This window comes from Portunus trituberculatus, chromosome 31 (assembly GCF_017591435.1).
Source record: "Portunus trituberculatus isolate SZX2019 chromosome 31, ASM1759143v1, whole genome shotgun sequence".
NCBI lineage: Eukaryota > Metazoa > Arthropoda > Malacostraca > Decapoda > Portunidae > Portunus > Portunus trituberculatus.
The window spans coordinates 23165528-23183589 of NC_059285.1; the positions used below are offsets into that span (position 1 = coordinate 23165528).

Genomic DNA, 18062 nt, shown 5'->3' on the forward strand with positions numbered 1-18062 from the left:
TGTCATCTCTTTAAATTCTGGAACCATTCTTGTGGCCATTTTTTGTAGTCTCTCCAATTTCCTTACGTGTTTCTTTTTATAGGAGGTCCACACAACTCCTCCATATACCAATCTAGGTCTTATTTTAGTACTTATCAATTTCTTCATCATTTCTTTGTCCATATTGAGAAATGCTAATCCAATATTCCTTAGCAAATTATACGTCTCGCTGAAAATTCTATCAATATGGCTTACCGGTTGATTGTTTTCTTCCATTGTCACACCCAAGTCCTTTTCCTATTTACTTTTTCTAGTTCTACTCCATCTCCCATCTTATAGATTCCCACTGGTCGTCCTTCACTTTTTCTCATTTCCATGACATGGCTTTTGTCCACATTGAATTCCATCTCCCATTTTTTACTTCATTTCCAGATCTTGTTTAAGTCTTCCTGTAGTATTTCACAAACCTCTTTTTATTTAATGACTCTGCACAGTTTCACATCTTCCGCAAACAGATTTATGTAGCTGTTCACTCCCTCTGGCATGTCGTTTATATATACGAGAAAAAATATTGGCGCCAATACTGACCTCTGTGGCACTCCGCTGTCTACTACTCTACACTTGGACTTCATATCTTTAACTATCGTCCTTAATTCTCTCCCCCTCAAGTAATTTTTCATCCATCTCAATGTGCTTCCTTTTAAGCCACCCTTCTCCTCTAACTTCCATAGTAATCTTTCATGTGGCACTTTATCAAACGCCTTTTTTAAATCTAAATAAATACAGTCAATCCATCCCTCTCTCTCTTGTACTTTATCAACTATTCTAGAGTAGAAACTCAATAAATTTGTTACACATGACCGACCTTTTCTAAAACCAAATTGGCTATTTGATAATATTTTGTTGTCTTCAAGAAACTCAATCCATTGCTTCTTTATTACTTTTTCACACATCTTGCATATTACACTAGTTAGTGATACCGGTCTGTAATTTAAAGGTTCTTCCTTCCTTCCGCTCTTATATATGGGAACCACCTCAGCTGTTTTCCACTCCACTGGCACTGTTCCATTTTCTATTGAGCATTTTATGATGTTGTATATTGGACTTGCTAGTTCTTCCCTACATTCTTTCAGTATTCTGCCTGAGACTTCATCTGGTCCCATTGCCTTTTCCTCATCCAATTCCGTCATCAACTTTTTTATTTCAAGCTTGGTTACTTTAATCTCTTTCATATGGACAGTCTCTCTATTACCCTGTGGTCTTTCAAATTTGGATTCCTTAGTAAAGACCTCATGAAATTTACTATTTAACAGTTCTGCCATACTTTTTGGGTCTTCCACCATTCCGTTTTCTCCTTTTAACCTTTCTATTGTTTCTTTTTGTCTTATTTTTCCATTTATGAATCTGTAGAACAATTTTGGTTGTTCCTTACATTTTTCAACAATGTCCTTTTCATAGTTGTTTTCTTCTTCTTTTCTCACCTTATCATATTCATTTCTTGCTGTTTTGAAGTTTTCCTTATTTTCTGGATTTCTGTTTCTTCTCCACCTTTTCCATGCTCCATCTCGTTTCTCCTTTGCCCTAGCACATCTTGCATTAAACCAATCTTTCTTTCCTTCTTCTTTAGGTCTATATTTCGGGACATATTCCCTGACCCCAGTTGTGTATATTTCCAAAAATAACTTATATTTCTCTTGAACCGTTATTGAGTTTTCCATCTCCTCCCAGTTTACGTTTTTAAAATAGTTCTTGAGATTCTCAATATCAGCCTTTCTGTAATTTAATCGGTCTCCTTTGTATGATTCATCTCTATCTTCCTTTCCTTCATCTATATCCATTTCTAATATTACATGGTCACTCTTTCCCAATGGGCACTTGTATCTTATATCATCGTTAATTGGTATATCCCTTGTAAAAACTAGGTCTAATCTTGCCGGCTCATCATTTCCTCTGAATCTCGTGTTTTCCTTTACTCTTTGGACCATCAAATTATCTATCATTAGGTACAGGAATCTATCTCCCCAGGCATCTTCCCCCATACCACTTTCATAATTTTCCCAGTCTACCTCCTTACAGTTGAAATATCCTACCAATATCACTTTTCTCCTTTCCTTAATGATTCTTGTAAGACTCCTTATTGTGTCATCTATCATGTCTCTATATTCTAGGTTAGTCCATGAGTTTGTTTTTGGTGGCACATATGTTCCAATGATTGTTAAATCCTTTTTGTTAATATACATCTTAACATACAGTATTTCTGATTTTCCTTCCCCAAACTCCACTTGATTTACCACTATCTCCTTCCTTAACATCATCATGACTCTTCCTCCTCCTTTACCCACTCGGTCTCTCCTCCATATATTATACCTTTTATCTATGTCTATTTTTATTGCCTCATTTAACTTTGTTTCCACCAGGCATACAATATCTGGTTCTTCTTTCTTTATGTAATCTTTTAATTCTAATTTACTAGATAAAATCCCATCTATGTTTGTATACATCATTTTTAATCTCTTGTTCTTATTATTTTTAGTTAAACTTGCTCCATTCTCTTCTTTTCTTTCTCTTTTATATACCATTTCCTTATCCTGTCTCCTATAATTCTCCAAAAAAATGCCTTCTTCTCCTCCTCTGACCTTTCATTATTTTTTTCTCTTGCTTCTGCCACCAGTTCATTGTGTCTCTTCCTTTCCTCCTCGTTTCTATTTTTCTTTATATATATATCTTTGCAACCTTCTGTTTCTCAGAGTTTCGTTTTTCTATATAGTACTTCTTCTGCTGTTGCTTGTGATTTTAGTAATATCTTAATTGGTCTCACTGTTCCTTCTTGATATGGTCCCATTCTATGGATTTCTTCTACTTCCTCTTCTGTCTATCCTCGTCATTGAGATGTTTTAGTAGGTCTTTTACTGATTTCATTTCGTCTTTTTCCCTTCTTGGTCTATATTTAACATTTTTTTCTTTCAGTCCAAAAATAATTACACTCTTCTTTTTTCCAATTTCTCTTACTAAATTTTCTTTTTTCTTGAGGACTCCTATCATTTTGCTTGTCATATTTTCATCTCTTTCTTTTAACTGTTCTTGAAATACTTCTTGAAATGATTCCTTGTCTTTCTTATCTTGGATTCTCCATGCTTGTACTTCTTTTTTAATCACGTCTTGTACTCTTTCTTCTTCTTTGTTAACTAGATCTTTTTAGGTGTTTTGCACGGTTACTCCTAAGTCTTTCTCCTCATTGGTCTCTTTAATTTTCCCATCACCCAGTCTGTAATCCCAGTTTGGTCTGTATCTACTTCTTCCCATTTTCATAACATTTGTCTTGTCTATATTAAATTCCATCTGCCACTCTTTACTCCACTCATATATTTTATCAAGATCTTCTTGTAACTTGTTACAATCTTCCACATTCTTTACTCTCCTCATAATTTTAGTATCGTCCGCAAACATGTTTATGTAACTGTCAATTCCTACTGGCATATCATTAACATAAATCAAAAACATGATGGGACCCTGCACTGACCCTTGTGGAACTCCACTGGTTACCTTCTTCCACTCGGACTTCCTTCCTCTCACCACTGTTCTCATTTCTCTTCCCATTAAGTAATTTTCCATCCATTTTGCTAGTTTATCATTTACTCCTCCAGTCATCTTTAGTTTCCACATCAGTCTATTGTGTGGTACTTTATCAAAGGCCTTTCTCAAGTCCAGGTAGATAGCATCCACCCATCCCTCTCTATGTTGTAGTATGTCAGTCACTTTTGAATAAAAACATAATAAATTGGATACACACGATCTTCCTTTCCTAAAACCAAACTGCTTTTCACTCAGAATGTTTTCACTTTCTAAATACTCACTCCACTTAGCTTTAATTACTTCTTCACATACCTTGCACAATATACTAGTCAACGATACTGGTCTATAATTTAGCGGTTCCATCCTACTACCATTCTTATATATAGGCACAATGTCAGCTCTTTTCCACTCTTTCGGGACTAATCCCGTTCGTATGGAGGTTTCCACAATATCAAATATGGGGTTCAACAATTGATCCTTACATTCATTTAGCAACCTCCCAGATATGCCATCAGGCCCCATTGATTTATTAATATCCAGATTGCTTATAATTTTCCTTACATCTTCCTTAGTAACCATGATGTCCTGCATTTGCTTTATTTCCATAGGCCTTCCTCCCATAAAATGCTCCTCCTTTGTAAACACTTTGCAAAAGTTGTCGTTCAAAATTTCAGCTATATCTCCAGCATCTTCATATACTTCTTCCCCGATTTTTACCTTTTCTATTGCCTCCCTTTTATTTAGTTTTCCATTTATGAATTTGTAAAACATTTTGGGTCACTATCACAGTTTTCCACCACCCTCTGTTCATATTCCTTCTGTGCTGTTCTCCTTACTTCAACATATCTATTCCTTGCTGTTTTGTAGACTTCCCTTGATAATACATCACTGTTTTTCTTAAGTTTCTTCCATGCCTTTTCTTTGTTCTTTTTTGCTTCTTCACAATTTCTATTAAACCACTGTTTATTATTTAAAGTCCTCTTTCTGTGATATGGCACAAACTTTTCACAGCAGAGTTATACAAATCCATAAATTTATCGTATTTCAATTGCATATCTCTTTCCTGGTATACCACGGACCAGTCAATTTCATTAAAGAACTCCCTTATATGGTTATAATTTGCCCTAGTATAATTTAATTTTTCCTCCCTGCGTTCCACAATCTTATTCGTGCTTAATTCTGTATCCAGCTCAAAGCTTAGGACATCATGATCGCTTTTCCCAAGGGACATTCATGTTCAATTTCCTCTTTTAGAGATTCCCTGGTAAATACCAAATCCAACCTTGCTGCAACATCTTGTCCCCTGCACCTTGTTGGTGATCTCACCCACTGTGTCATCAAGTTATTTGTTGCTACCTTTAACAATTCTTCTGCCCACTCACCACCATTCACCACTTCGTAGTCTTCCCACACTATTTCTTTGCAATTAAAGTCTCCAACTATCATCACTCTATCCTTTCTGATGAGTTCTTGCTTCATTCTGTCTAGAGTATTTCTCATCACCATTTGGTACTGTTCATATTCCCAAGCACTGGTTCTGGGTGGTATGTATACTGTTATAATATTAATGTCCCTCTTGCCATCTGTTATAAGCATACTTATCACTTCCTCATTTCTCTTACTATAGTTCACCTCCTTCACTATCAGATCTTCCTTAGTAAGAACCATTATACCACCACCTCCTTTATTTTTCTATCATTTCTCCATACTTTGTAGTGTTTTACAACAAACCAGTCTAGCTTTATTTCGGCCTTAGCTTTGTTTCCACTACACACATTATGTCCAGTTCGTTATTTCTTAGGTAATCCATACATTCTAGCCTCTTAGACAGAAATCCATCTATGTTCGTGTAAGTCACTTTTATTCCATTCCTAGTCTCATTCTTCCATGTAATGCCTATTCCGTCTGTTTTATCCACCACTTCTTTAGCCTCCCATTTCTCATCCTCCAAAAACTTGGTCTTTTCCTCCTCTGTTCTTTCGTCATTCCTCTCTTTCACTTCAGTTACAAGCTCCTTCATTTTCATTCTCTCATCTTGTGACATATTTCTTCTTATGTAAATTGTTTTGGTTTCCTCAGAGTCCTTAAGTTTCCAAGCCCTCCTCAACAAGGCCTCCGCTGCCACCTGAGACTTTAATTTCAATTTTAATGGTCTATTCTTGCCTTCCTCAAAAGCTCCCAATCTCACACTTTCTTCTACCTCAGCATATAGGTCCTCTTCTTCCACAGAGATCTTGTTCAGTAAAGACTTAATCCTGTCATTTTCCTTATCCCTCCTGTCCTGCCAGTTCCTGTTAGTTTCCTCCTGCAATCCTATTATGATCACACATTTTTTCTTTTCAGCAATATCTCTCACCACATACTCATTTTCCTTTAGTGCCTTTACCATTTCCTCTGCGTAATCCCTTTATTTTCCTCTTCCTGCTTTTTACTATCTCCTAAATGACCTTTGTACCTCCTGATGTTCATGGTTCACTTCTTTCATCCTGGTATCAATTAGATTAAGGCATTCCTCTTTCCTCAAGTCCCCTTCGGATATTTTTATCTCCATTTCCATGAGTTTAGCCTTCATCTCTTCACATTGTTTCCTTAGTTGTTGGTTTTCTTTCTCCATCTCTACTTTTTCCTTCAATAGCTCTTTATTCGCTAACGTTAACAAATAGATCTCTTTTTTGAACGAATCATTCTCGGCTAGAACTCTATCCAGTTTTTCTTCTATTGACAAAATGTTTAGGAACTTACTTTCCAGTGCCTGGATTCTTGCATCCATATCAAGTTTCTCCAGTCCTTTTGGCGTAGTAATAAAACCTTCAAAGTCTCTAGTTTGCCTGGACGCCATTTTGTTGTTGTCAGCTGATTACGGCCAGAACAATCACCGCCCACACTCTCTCTCAGGATCACTCTCCATATCCTCACTTTCAACACTAAGAGACAGTAGGACATTAACAGGACACAAACTTAGAGTTACCTGGGCCCTGTAACACCATAGGTATTTTCTTTCTTCCCATCCGCAGCGGAGACGAGCCGTCCTCTCTCAGCGATGCGGCGTGTGTGTGTGTGTGTGTGTGTGTGTTTGATCTGCTGCAGTCTCTGACGAGACAGCCAGACGTTATACGAGCTCAGAGCTCATTATTTCCGATCTTCGGATAGGCCTGAGACCAGGCAACACACCTGGACAACAAGGTCACAACTCCTCGGTTTACATCCCTCTACTCACTGCTAGGTGAACACTACGTGAAAGGAGACACACAAATATCTCTACTCGGCCAATCAACCCGTCCTCTGGCTGTGTGCCAGCGCTCCACTGAGCTACCGTGTGTGTGTGTGTGTGTATAATTACCTAATTGTAACATACGGAAAAGAGCTATGCTCGTGTTGTCCCGTCTCCATATCTATTAATGTCCAGCTTTTTCTTAAAATCATGAATATTCCTTGCTGACCACTTCCACGTCTAAACTATTCCATGCTTCCACCCTTCTATGAGGGAAGCTATATTTTTCACATCTCTCCTATAAGTGGCCATTTTAGTTTTTCCCATGCCCTCTCGACATTCTTTCATTCCACATACACAGATCTTCCCTATCCATTTTTCCATGCCAATCATCACTCTGTATATTGCTATCAGGTCTCCCCTTTCTCTTCTGTTTTCCAGGGTCGGAAGTTGCATTCTTTTCAGTCTGTCTTCATAAGTCAAATCTCTTAAGTCAGGCACCATTTTGTTGCAGCCCTCTGTACTTTCTCTAGTTTCCTTATGTGTTTCTTTAAGTTCGAGCCCACTGTATTGTTGCATATTCAAGCCTCGGTCTTATCATTGCAGTAATTATTTTCTTCATCATTTCTTCATCTAAATATCTGAACGCCACTCTTATGTTCCTCAATAAGTTCAATACTTCTCCAATTATTTTGTTTATATGTCTCTCTGGCGATAGGTCATTGGTAATTGTCACCCCAAGGTCTTTTCTTCATGACTGGTTTTATGTCTTCATTTCCTATCTTGTACATACTCCTGATTCTTCTTTCACTCTTGCCAAACTCTATTTTCTTGCATTTTGTCGTGTTGAACTCCATTTGCCATGTACAGCTCCATTTCCATATTCTGTCCAAGTCTTCCTGGAGTAGTTCGCAATCTTTGTCACATCTCACTTTTCTTAACAATTTTGCATCGTCTGCAAATAGGCTCACATAACTGGACACCATGTCATTTATGTAGACCGCGAACATTACTGGTGCCAACACTGATCCCTGTGGAACTCCACTCTCCACCAAGCCCCATTCTGATGGTCTGTCCTTAATTATTGTTCTCATTTCTCTTCCTACCAAAAAGTCTTCCATCCATTTTAGTAAACTGCCATGCACTCCTCCTACCATTTCAAGTTTCCAGATCAGTCTCCGGTGTGGTACCTTATCAAAGGCCTTTTTTAAATCCAGATATATTCCATCAGCCCAACCATCTCTTTCCTGTATTACATCTATCACCCTCGAATAGTAACATATCAGGTTTGTCGTGCATGAACGCCCTTTTCTAAAACCAAATTGACACTCACAAAGTATGTCATTTTCTCCAAGAAGTCTGTCCATCTATTCTTCACCACCCTCTCACACATCTTAGCTACCACACTTGTAAGTGACACTGGTCTATAGTTCAATGGGTCTCTCTTGTTACCTGATTTATAGATTGGGACAATGTTAGCTCTTTTCCAGTCTTGGGGCACTACACCTTCCCTTAATGAGGCATCAATTACTTCACAAACTTTTTCTGCCAGTTGCTCCTGCATTCTCTTAAAATCCATCCTGATACCCCATCAGGTCCCACAGCTTTTCTCACTTCTAAACTCCCCATCATGTTCTTGATCTCCTCCACAGTTACTTGAAACTCCTTCATAATCCCTTTCTGTTCCATTACCAGTGGTTTGTCAAAAGCAGTCTCCTTTGTGAATACCTTCCAAAGCATCCATTCATAGCCTCTGCCATTTCCTGGGATCTTCACTGCATACTCCATTTACTTCTAAACTTTCAATACTTTCTCTATTTTTGATGTTGTTGTTCACATGTCTGTAAAAAGCCTTGGTTGGTCTTTACATTTATCAATTATATCCTTTTCTTGTTTCTTTCTTTCTTCTCTTCTAATCAACACATATTCATTTCTTGCTCTTTTGTAACTTTCCCACTGCTTAATCCGTCTTTTCCTTCTCCACCTCTTCCATGCATCCTCTTTTCTTGTTCTAGCCTTTTCACATCTATCGTTAAACCAGTCCTGCTTTCCAACTTCTCTATGTTGTCTTATTGGTACAAATTTTTCTCACCTTCTTTGTATATTTTTATAAATTCCTTCCACTTTTCATTTGCTCCTTAGCACTCTTGAATTTCATCCAATTTGTCTCTTGAAAGAATTTCTTTAGGTTTCCAAAATCTGTCTTGGCATAATTCCATCTTCCCACTTTATATTCTTCATTTCTTCTAGATTTCTCTTCATCTATCACCTTGAACTCCAAAACTGCATGATCACTCTTTGCTAAAGGGCACTCCACCCACCCTCATCTCCTCAATGACCATTGGCTCTGTACTAAAGACCAAGTCCAGTCTTGACGATGCTCCCTCTCCTCCAAACCTAGTATCTTCTTTGACCCACTGAGTTAACACATTTTCCATTGCCAGTGTGTGTGTGTGTGTGTGTGTGTGTGTGTGTGTGTGTGTGTGTGTGTGTGTATTTACTTAGTTGTATTTACCTAGTTGTAGTTTTACAGGGCCTGGGCTTTATGCTCGTGTGGCCCCGTCTCCATATCTACACTTATCCAATCTTACTTTAAAAGTATGCACACTCGTTGCAGACACTACTTCTTAATTTAAACTGTTCCACGTCTTAATACATCTTTGTGGGAAACTATATTTTTTAACATCTATCAGACATCTTCCTTTTCTCAGCTTTTTACTATGCGATCTTGTGCTTCGAATGTCATATTCTTCTCTCAGGATCAGTTTCTCATTATCTACTTGGTCCATTTCATTGATCAATTTATAAACTTGTATCAGATCTCCTCTCTCCCAGGGTTGGTAGATGCATAGCCTTTAGTCTCTCCTCATATGTCATCCCTTCAAATTCTGGAACCATTCTTGTAGCCATTTTTTGTAGTCTCTCCAACTTCCTTATGTGTTTCTTTTTATGAGGGGTCCACACTACTGCATATTCCAATCTGGGTCTTATTATAGTACTTATCAATTTCTTCATCATTTCTTTGTCCATGTAGTGAAATGCTACTCCAATATTCCTCAGCAAATTATATGTTTCTCTAAAAATTCTATCAATATGGCTTACTGGTTGATTGTTTTCTTCCATCGTCACTCTTAAGTCCTTTTCCTTTTTGACTTTCTCCAGTTCTACTCCATCTCCCATCTTATAGATTCCCATGAGTTGTCTTTCATTCTTTCCCATTTCCATGACATGGCTTTTATTCACATTGAATTCCATTTCCCACTTCTTACTCCATTCCCAGATCTTATTTAGGTCTTCTTGCAGTATTTCACAATCCTCTTTTTGCTTTATAACTCTGCAGAGTTTCGTATCATCTGCAAACAGAATTATGTAGCTGTTCACTCCTTCTGTGGTGTCGTTAATATAAATGAGGAAAAGTATTGGTGCCAATACTGACGCCTGTGACACTCCGCTTTCTACTGCTCCCACTTGGAATTCATATCTTTAACTACCGTCCTTATTTCTCTCCCACTCTCCCTTCTCCTCTAACTTCCATAATAATCTTGCATGTGGCACTTTGTGAAACGCCTTTTTTAAATCCAAATAAATACAGTCAACCCATCCCTCTCTTCCTCTTGTACTCTATCAACTATTCTAGAATAGAAACTCAATAAATTAGTTACACACGACGGTCTTTTTCTAAAACCAAATTGGCTATTTGATATTAATTTGTTGTCTTCAAGAAACTCGATCCATTGTTTCTTTATTATTCTTTCACACATCTTGCATATTACACAAGTTAGTGATACCGGTCTGTAATTTAAAGGTTCTTCCTTCCTTCCACTCTTGTATATGGGAACCACCTCAGCTCTTTTCCATTCTACTGGTACTGTTCTGTTTTCTATTGAACATTTTATGATGTTGTATATAGGACTTGCTAGTTCTTCCCTACATTCTTTCAGTATTCTGCCTGAGACTTCATCCGGTCCCATTGCCTTCTCTTCATGCAGTTCCTTCATTAACTCTTATTTCAAGCTTGGTTACTTTAATCTCTTTCATATAGACTGTCTCTCTATTACCCTGTGGCCTTTCATATTTGGATTCCTTAGTAAAGACCTCCTCGAATTTATTATTTAATAATTCTGTCATACTTTTTGGGTCTTCCACTATCCCGTTCTCTCCTTTTAACCTTTCTATTGTTTCTTTTTGCCTAATTTTTCCATTTATAAATCTATAGAACAATTTTGGTTGTTCCTTACATTTTTCAACAATGTCCTTTTCAAAGTTCTTTTCCTCTTCCTTCCTCACCTTAAAACATTCATTTCTCGCTGCCTTGAAGTTTTCCTTATTTACTGGATTTCTATTTCTCCTCCACCTTTTCCATGCTCCATCTCTTTTCTCCTTAGTCCTAGCACACCTTGCATTAAACCAATCTTTCTTTCCTTCTTCTTTAGGTCTATATTTCAGGACATATTCCCTGACTCCTGTTTTGTATATTTCCAAAAATAAGTTATACTTCTCTTGCATCGTCTCCGAGTTTTCCATCTCCTCCCAGTTTACATTTTTAAAATAGTTCTTGAGATTCTCAATATCAGCCTTTCTGTAATTTAATGAGTCTCCTTTGTATGAATTGTCTCTATCTTACTTTCCCTCTTCTATATCCATTTCTAATATTGCATGGTCACTTTTTCCCAATGGGCACTTATATCTTATATTATCATTCATTTGTATACCCCTTGTAAAACCTAGGTCCAATCTCCCGGGCTCGTCGTTTCCTCTGAATCTTGTGCATTCCTTTACTCTCTGGGCCGTCATATTGTGTATCATTAGGTTCAGGAATCTTTCTCCTCAGGCTTCTTCCCCCATACCACTTATAATTTTCCCAGTCCACTTCTTTACAGTTGAAACCTCCTACTAATATCACTTTTCTTCTTTCTTTAATGATTCTCGTTAGACTCCTTATTGTGTCATCTATCAAGTCTTTATATTCTTGATTGGTCCATGAATTTGTTTTTGGTGGCACATATGTTACAATGATTGTTAACTCTTTTTTATTAATATGCATCTTAACATACAGTACTTCTGCTTTTCCTTCCCCACATTCCACTTGGTTTATCACTATCTCTTTCCTTAACATCATCATTACTCCTTTTCCTCCTTTATCCCCTTTGTCTCTTCTTCATACATTTTACCTATTATCCAAGTCTAATTTGATTGCCTCATTTAGTTTTGTTTCAGCCAGGCATACAATATCTGGATTTTCTTTCTTTATGTAATCTCTTAATTCTAATTTACTTGATAAAACCCTGTCTATGTTCGTATATATCATTTTTGGTCTCTTGCCTGTGTGTGTGTGTGTGTGTGTGTGTGTGTGTGTGTGTGTGTGTGTGTGTGTGTGTGTGTGTGTGTGTGTGTGTGTTTACCTATTTGTATTTACCTATTTGTGTATTACAGGGCCCGAGCTAAGCTTTCTGTGACCTGTCTCCTTGTCCATTCCTGTCATATCTCTCTTTCATCTGATTGACACACACCATGTCAACGACATCACTGCTCAGTTTATTCCACTTATCAATGCTACGATGCAGGAAACTGTATTTTCTCACATCATTTAGACAGATGTCCTTTATTAGCTTTTTTCCATGTCCTCAGATGATTACTTGTGGTCACCTTTATCAACTCTCTGTTCAGTATGTCAATCTTGTTCACCAATTTATACATAGTTATCATGTCTCCTCTTGTTCTTCTCTCTCGTAATGTGGTCAGCCCCAGCTTCCTCAGTCTTTCCTCATAGTCTAACTCCCTGAGTCCTGGTACCATCCTTGTTGCCAGCCTCTGTACCCTTTCCACCTTCTTCACATTTTTCTTCATATGCGGTGACCAGACACATACTGCATATTCTAACTGGGGTCTTATTAACCCCTTCACGCCAGATGTTAAAAAAGCCTGCCGGTTTGATATACGGGTGGTAGTACCACAGCTAAACTCTCAAGCTTGTAATACTTGTCTCTTTGTGTATTATGCTGCTATTTTTTAGTCACTATATCGCCTTAAGAGGAAAGTGGACACTTCTCTCTTAAGAGAGAGAGAGAGAGAGAGAGAGAGAGAGAGAGAGAGAGAGAGAGAGAATTTGTTGTTTGTTGTTTTGTGTGTGTGTGTGTGTGTGTGTGTGTGTGTGTGTGTGTGTGTGTGTGTGTGTGTGTGTGTGTGTGTGTGTGTGTATTTACCTAGTTGTAGTTTTACAGGGCCTGGGCTTTATGCTCGTGTGGTCCCGTCTCCATATCTACACTTATCCAATTTTCTTTAAAACTATGTACACTCTTTGCTGACACCACTTCCTCACTCAAACTGTTCCAAGTCTCAACACATCTTTGCGGGAAACTAAATTTTTTAACATCTCTCAGACATCGTCCCTTCCTTAGTTTCTTACTATGCGATCTTGTGCTTCTAAAGTCATATTCTTCTCTCAGGATCAGTTTCTCATTATCCACTTCATCCATTCCGTTAATCAATTTATAAACTTGTATCAGATCCTCTCTCTCTCTTCTCTGCTCCAAGGTTGGTAGATCCATAGCCTTTAGTCTCTCCTCATATGTCATCCCTTTAAATTCTGGAACCATTCTTGTAGCCATTTTTTGTAGTCTCTCTAATTTTCTTATGTGTTTCTTTTTGTGAGGGGTCCACACAACTCCTGCATATTCCAATCTAGGTCTTATTTTAGTACTTATCAATTTCTTCATCATTTCCTTGTCTATATAGTGAAATGCTACTCCAATATTCCTTAGCAAATTATACGTCTCTCTGAAAATTCTATCAATATGGCTTCCCACTGGTCGTCTTTCACTTTTTCCCATTTCCATGACATGGCTTTTGGCCACATTGAATTCCATCTCCCATATTTTACTACATTTCCAGATCTTGTTTAAGTGTTCCTGTAGTATTTCACAATCCTCTTTTTGTTTAATGACTCTGCACAGTTTCATCGTCCACAAACAGATTTATGTAGCTGTTCACTCCCTCTGGCATATCATTTATATATACCATAAAAAGTATTGGCGCCAATACTGACCCCTGTGGCACTCCGCTGTCTACTGTTCACCACTTGGACTTCATATCTTTAACTATCGTCCTTATTTCTCTCCCCCTTAAGTAATTCTTCATCCATCTCAATGTGCTTCCTTTTAAGCCACCCTTCTCCTCTAACTTCCATAGTAATCTTTCATGTGGCACTTTATCAACGCCTTTTTTAGATCTAAATAAATACAGTCAACTCATCCCTCTCTCTCTTGTACTTTATCAACTATTCTAGAGTAGAAACTCAATAAATTTGTTACACATGACCGACCTTTTCTAAAATCAAATTGGCTATTTGATAATATTTTGTTGTCTTCAAGAAATTCAATCCATTGCTTCTTTATTACTTTTTCACACATCTTGCATATTACACTAGTTAGTGATACCGGTCTGTAATTTAAAGGTTCTTCCTTCCTTCCGCTCTTATATATGGGAACCACCTCAGCTCTTTTCCACTCCACTGGCACTGTTCCATTTTCAATTGAGCATTTTATGATGTATATTGGACTTGCTAGTTCTTCCCTACATTCTTTCAGTATTCTGCCTGAGACTTCATCCCATTGCCTTTTCCTCATCTAGTTCCGTCATCAACTTTTTTATTTCAAGCTTGGTTACTTTAATCTCTTTCATATAGACAGTCTCTCTATTACCCTGTGGTCTTTCAAATTTGGATTCCTTAGTAAAACCTTATGAAATTTACTATTTAACAGTTCTGCCATGCTTTTTGGATCTTCCACCATTCCGTTTTCTCCTTTTAACCTTTCTATTGTTTCGTTTTGTCTTATTTTTCCATTTATGAATGTGTAGAACAATTTTGGTTGTTCCTTACATTTTTCGACAGTGTCCTTTTCATAGTTTCTTTCTTCTTCCTTTCTCACCTTAGCATATTCATTTCTTGCTGTTTTGAAGTTTTCCTTATTTTCTGGATTTCTGTTACTTCTCCACCTTTTCCATGCCCCATCTCGTTTCTCCTTTGCCCTAGCACATCTTGCATTAAACCAATCTTTCTTTCCTTCTTCTTTAGGTCTATATTTCGGGACATATTCCCTGACCCCAGTTTTGTATATTTCCAAAAATAAGTTATATTTCTCTTGAACCGTTAATGAGTTTTCCATCTCCTCCCAGTTTACGTTTTTAAAATAGTTCTTGTGATTCTCAATATCAGCCTTTCTGTAATTTAATCGGTCTCTTTTGTATGATTCATCTCTATCTTCCTTTCCTTCTTCTATATCCATTTCTAATATTACATGGTCACTCTTTCCCAATGGGCACTTGTATCTTATATCATCGTTGATTGGTATATCCCTTGTAAAAACTAGGTCTAATCTTGCCGGCTCATCGTTTCCTCTGAATCTTGTGTTTTCCTTTACTCTTTGGACCATCAAATTATCTATCATTAGGTTCAGGAATCTATCTCCCCAGGCATCTTCTCCCATACCACTTTCATAATTTTCCCAGTCTACCTCCTTACAGTTGAAATCTCCTATCAATATCACTGTGTGTGTGTGTGTGTGTGTGTGTGTGTGTGCGTGTGTGTGTATTTACCTATTTGTGTATTACAGGGCCTGAGCTAAGCACTCTGTGTCCTGTCTCCTTGTCCATTCCTGTCATATCTCTCTTTCATCTGATTGACACACACCGCATCAACGACATCACTGCTCACTTTATTCCACTTATCAATGCTACGATGCGGGAAACTGTATTTTCTCACGTCATTTAGACAGATGTCCTTTATTAGCTTTTTTCCATGTCCTCGGAGATGATTACTTGTGGTTACCTTTATCAACTCTCTGTCCAGTATGTCAATCTTATTCACCAATTTATACATAGTTATCATGTCTCCTCTTATTCTTCTCTCTTCTAAAGTGGTTCCTCATAGTCTAACGCCCTGAGTCCTGGTACCATCCATGTTGCCAGCCTCTGTACCCTTTCCACCTTCTTCACATTTTTCTTCATATGCGGTGACCAAACACATGCTGCATATTCTAACTGGGGTCTTATTAAGGTACATAATATCTTCTTCATCATTCCTTCATCTAGGTAGTGGAATGCAAGGCCAATATTTTGAAGCATGTATGTTTTCCTAAAAATCTTGTTAATGTGTTTCTCCGGTGACAAGGTGTTTTGCACGGTTACTCCTAAGTCTTTCTCCTCATTGGTCTCTTTAATTTTCTCATCACCCAGCCTGTAATCCCTGTTTGGTCTGTATCTACTTCTTCCCATTTCCAAAACATGGGTCTTGTCTATATTAAATTCCATCTGCCACTCCTTACTCCACTCATATATTTTATCAAGATCTTCCTGCAACTTGTTACAATCTTCCACATTCTTTACTCTCCTCATAATTTTAGTATTGTCCACAAACATGTTCATGTAACTGTCAATTCCTACTGGCATATCATTAACATAAATCAAAAACATGATGGGACCCAGCACTGACCCTTGTGGAACTCCACTGGTTACCTTCTTCCACTCGGACTTCCTTCCTCTCACCACTGTTCTCATTTCTCCTCCCATTAAGTAATTTTCCATCCATTTTGCCAGTTTATCATTTACTCCTCCAGTCATCTTTAGTTTCCACATCAGTCTATTGTGTGGTACTTTATCAAAGGCCTTTCTCAAGTCCAGGTAGATAGCATCCACCCATCCCTCTCTATGTTGTAGTATGTCAGTCACTCTTGAATAAAAACATAAAAAATTATATATGCACGATCTTCCTTTTCTGAAACCAAACTGCCTTTCACTCAGAATGTTTACACTTTCTAGATACTCACTACACTTAGCTTTAATTACTTCTTCACATACCTTGCACAATATATTAGTCAACGATACTGGTCTATAATTTAGCGGTTCCATTCTATTACCATTCTTATATATAGGCACAATGTCAGCTCTTTTCACTCTTTCAGGACTTCTCCTGTTCGTATGGAGATTTCCACAATATCAAATACGGGGTTCAACAATTGATCCTTACATTCATTTAGCAACCTCCCAGATATGCCATCAGGCTCCATTGATTTATTAATATCCAGATTGCTTATAATTTTCCTTACATCTTCCTTAGTAACCATGATGTCCTGCATTTGTTTTATTTCCGTAGGTCTTCTTCCCATAAAATGCTCCTCCTTTGTAAACACTTTGCAAAAGTTGTCGTTCAAAATTTCAGCTATATCTCCAGCATCTTCATATACTTCTTCCCCGTTTTTTACCTTTTCTATTGCCTCCCTTTTATTTAGTTTTCCATTTATGAATTTGTAAAACATTTTTGGGTCACTATCACAGTTTTCCACCACCCTCTGTTCATATTCCTTCTGTGCTGTTCTCCTTACTTCAACATATCTGTGTGTGTGTGTGTGTGTGTTTCACTGTTTGATCTGCTGCAGTCTCTGACGAGACAGCCAGACGTTACCCTATGGAACGAGCTCAGAGCTCATTATTTCCGATCTTCGGATAGGCCTGAGACCAGGCACACAACACACACCGGGACAACAAGGTCACAACTCCTCGATTTACATCCCGTACCTACTCACTGCTAGGTGAACAGGGGCTACATGTGAAAGGAGACACACCCAAATATCTCCACCCGGCCGGGGAATCGAACCCCGGTCCTCTGGCTTGTGAAGCCAGCGCTCTAACCACTGAGCTACCGGGCGTGTGTGTGTGTGTTGGTTCTAGATGAGTGGGAATTACTACTAGAGCTGCTCTACACTGTTGTGCCAGCCATGTGATGGTAATCCTCTTTTGTCATCTTAATCCTAATCTATACATGGTACTATCAGGAAAATGTAATTACAGAAAATTCTGTAAAATTTTATCCCATAAAGCTCACATCAAAACAAGAGTTTTTGTCATCAGTTTTTAGGGTAGTAATGATTTATGAGGACACAACAGTATGTTAGTCAAGCTCCACCATCACTCCACTCACTTATGAAGGGTCCAGGCATCAGACTCTGCCGTCCGCTCAATGTAGTTGATGGGAAGAAATCCTGAGGAGCCAGTGAGCCAGGATGTGCCCTCCACCCACCCGTCAGGGGAGGAGGCCAAGCTGTCACCCTTCACATAGACAAAGTCGCCAATCAACAGCTCCAGCTCGTCAGGATCTCGTGACACATGGGAGTAGAGGACCTTGTGCACCTGGGAAGAGAGGTGCTTGGGTCAAGGATTTTTTTTTTTTTGTTATGACCCATAGCGCCTGTAGGCATACTTGAAAAGTACAGGCAACCCCAACTTAACGAAGGGGTTACGTTCC

At 38.1% G+C, this 18062-nt stretch overlaps 1 protein-coding gene across 1 annotated transcript in view; it reads right to left on the minus strand.

The window, feature by feature from the left end:
• The window catches only part of LOC123511339 (protein UBASH3A homolog), a gene marked incomplete in the record, with an annotated part of 138084 nt that overhangs the window by 97592 nt on the left and 22430 nt on the right, over nt 1–18062 (minus strand). The window contains 1 exon segment of the mRNA XM_045267140.1: nt 17739–17947. Coding sequence (XP_045123075.1) covers nt 17739–17947 — 209 coding nt within the window.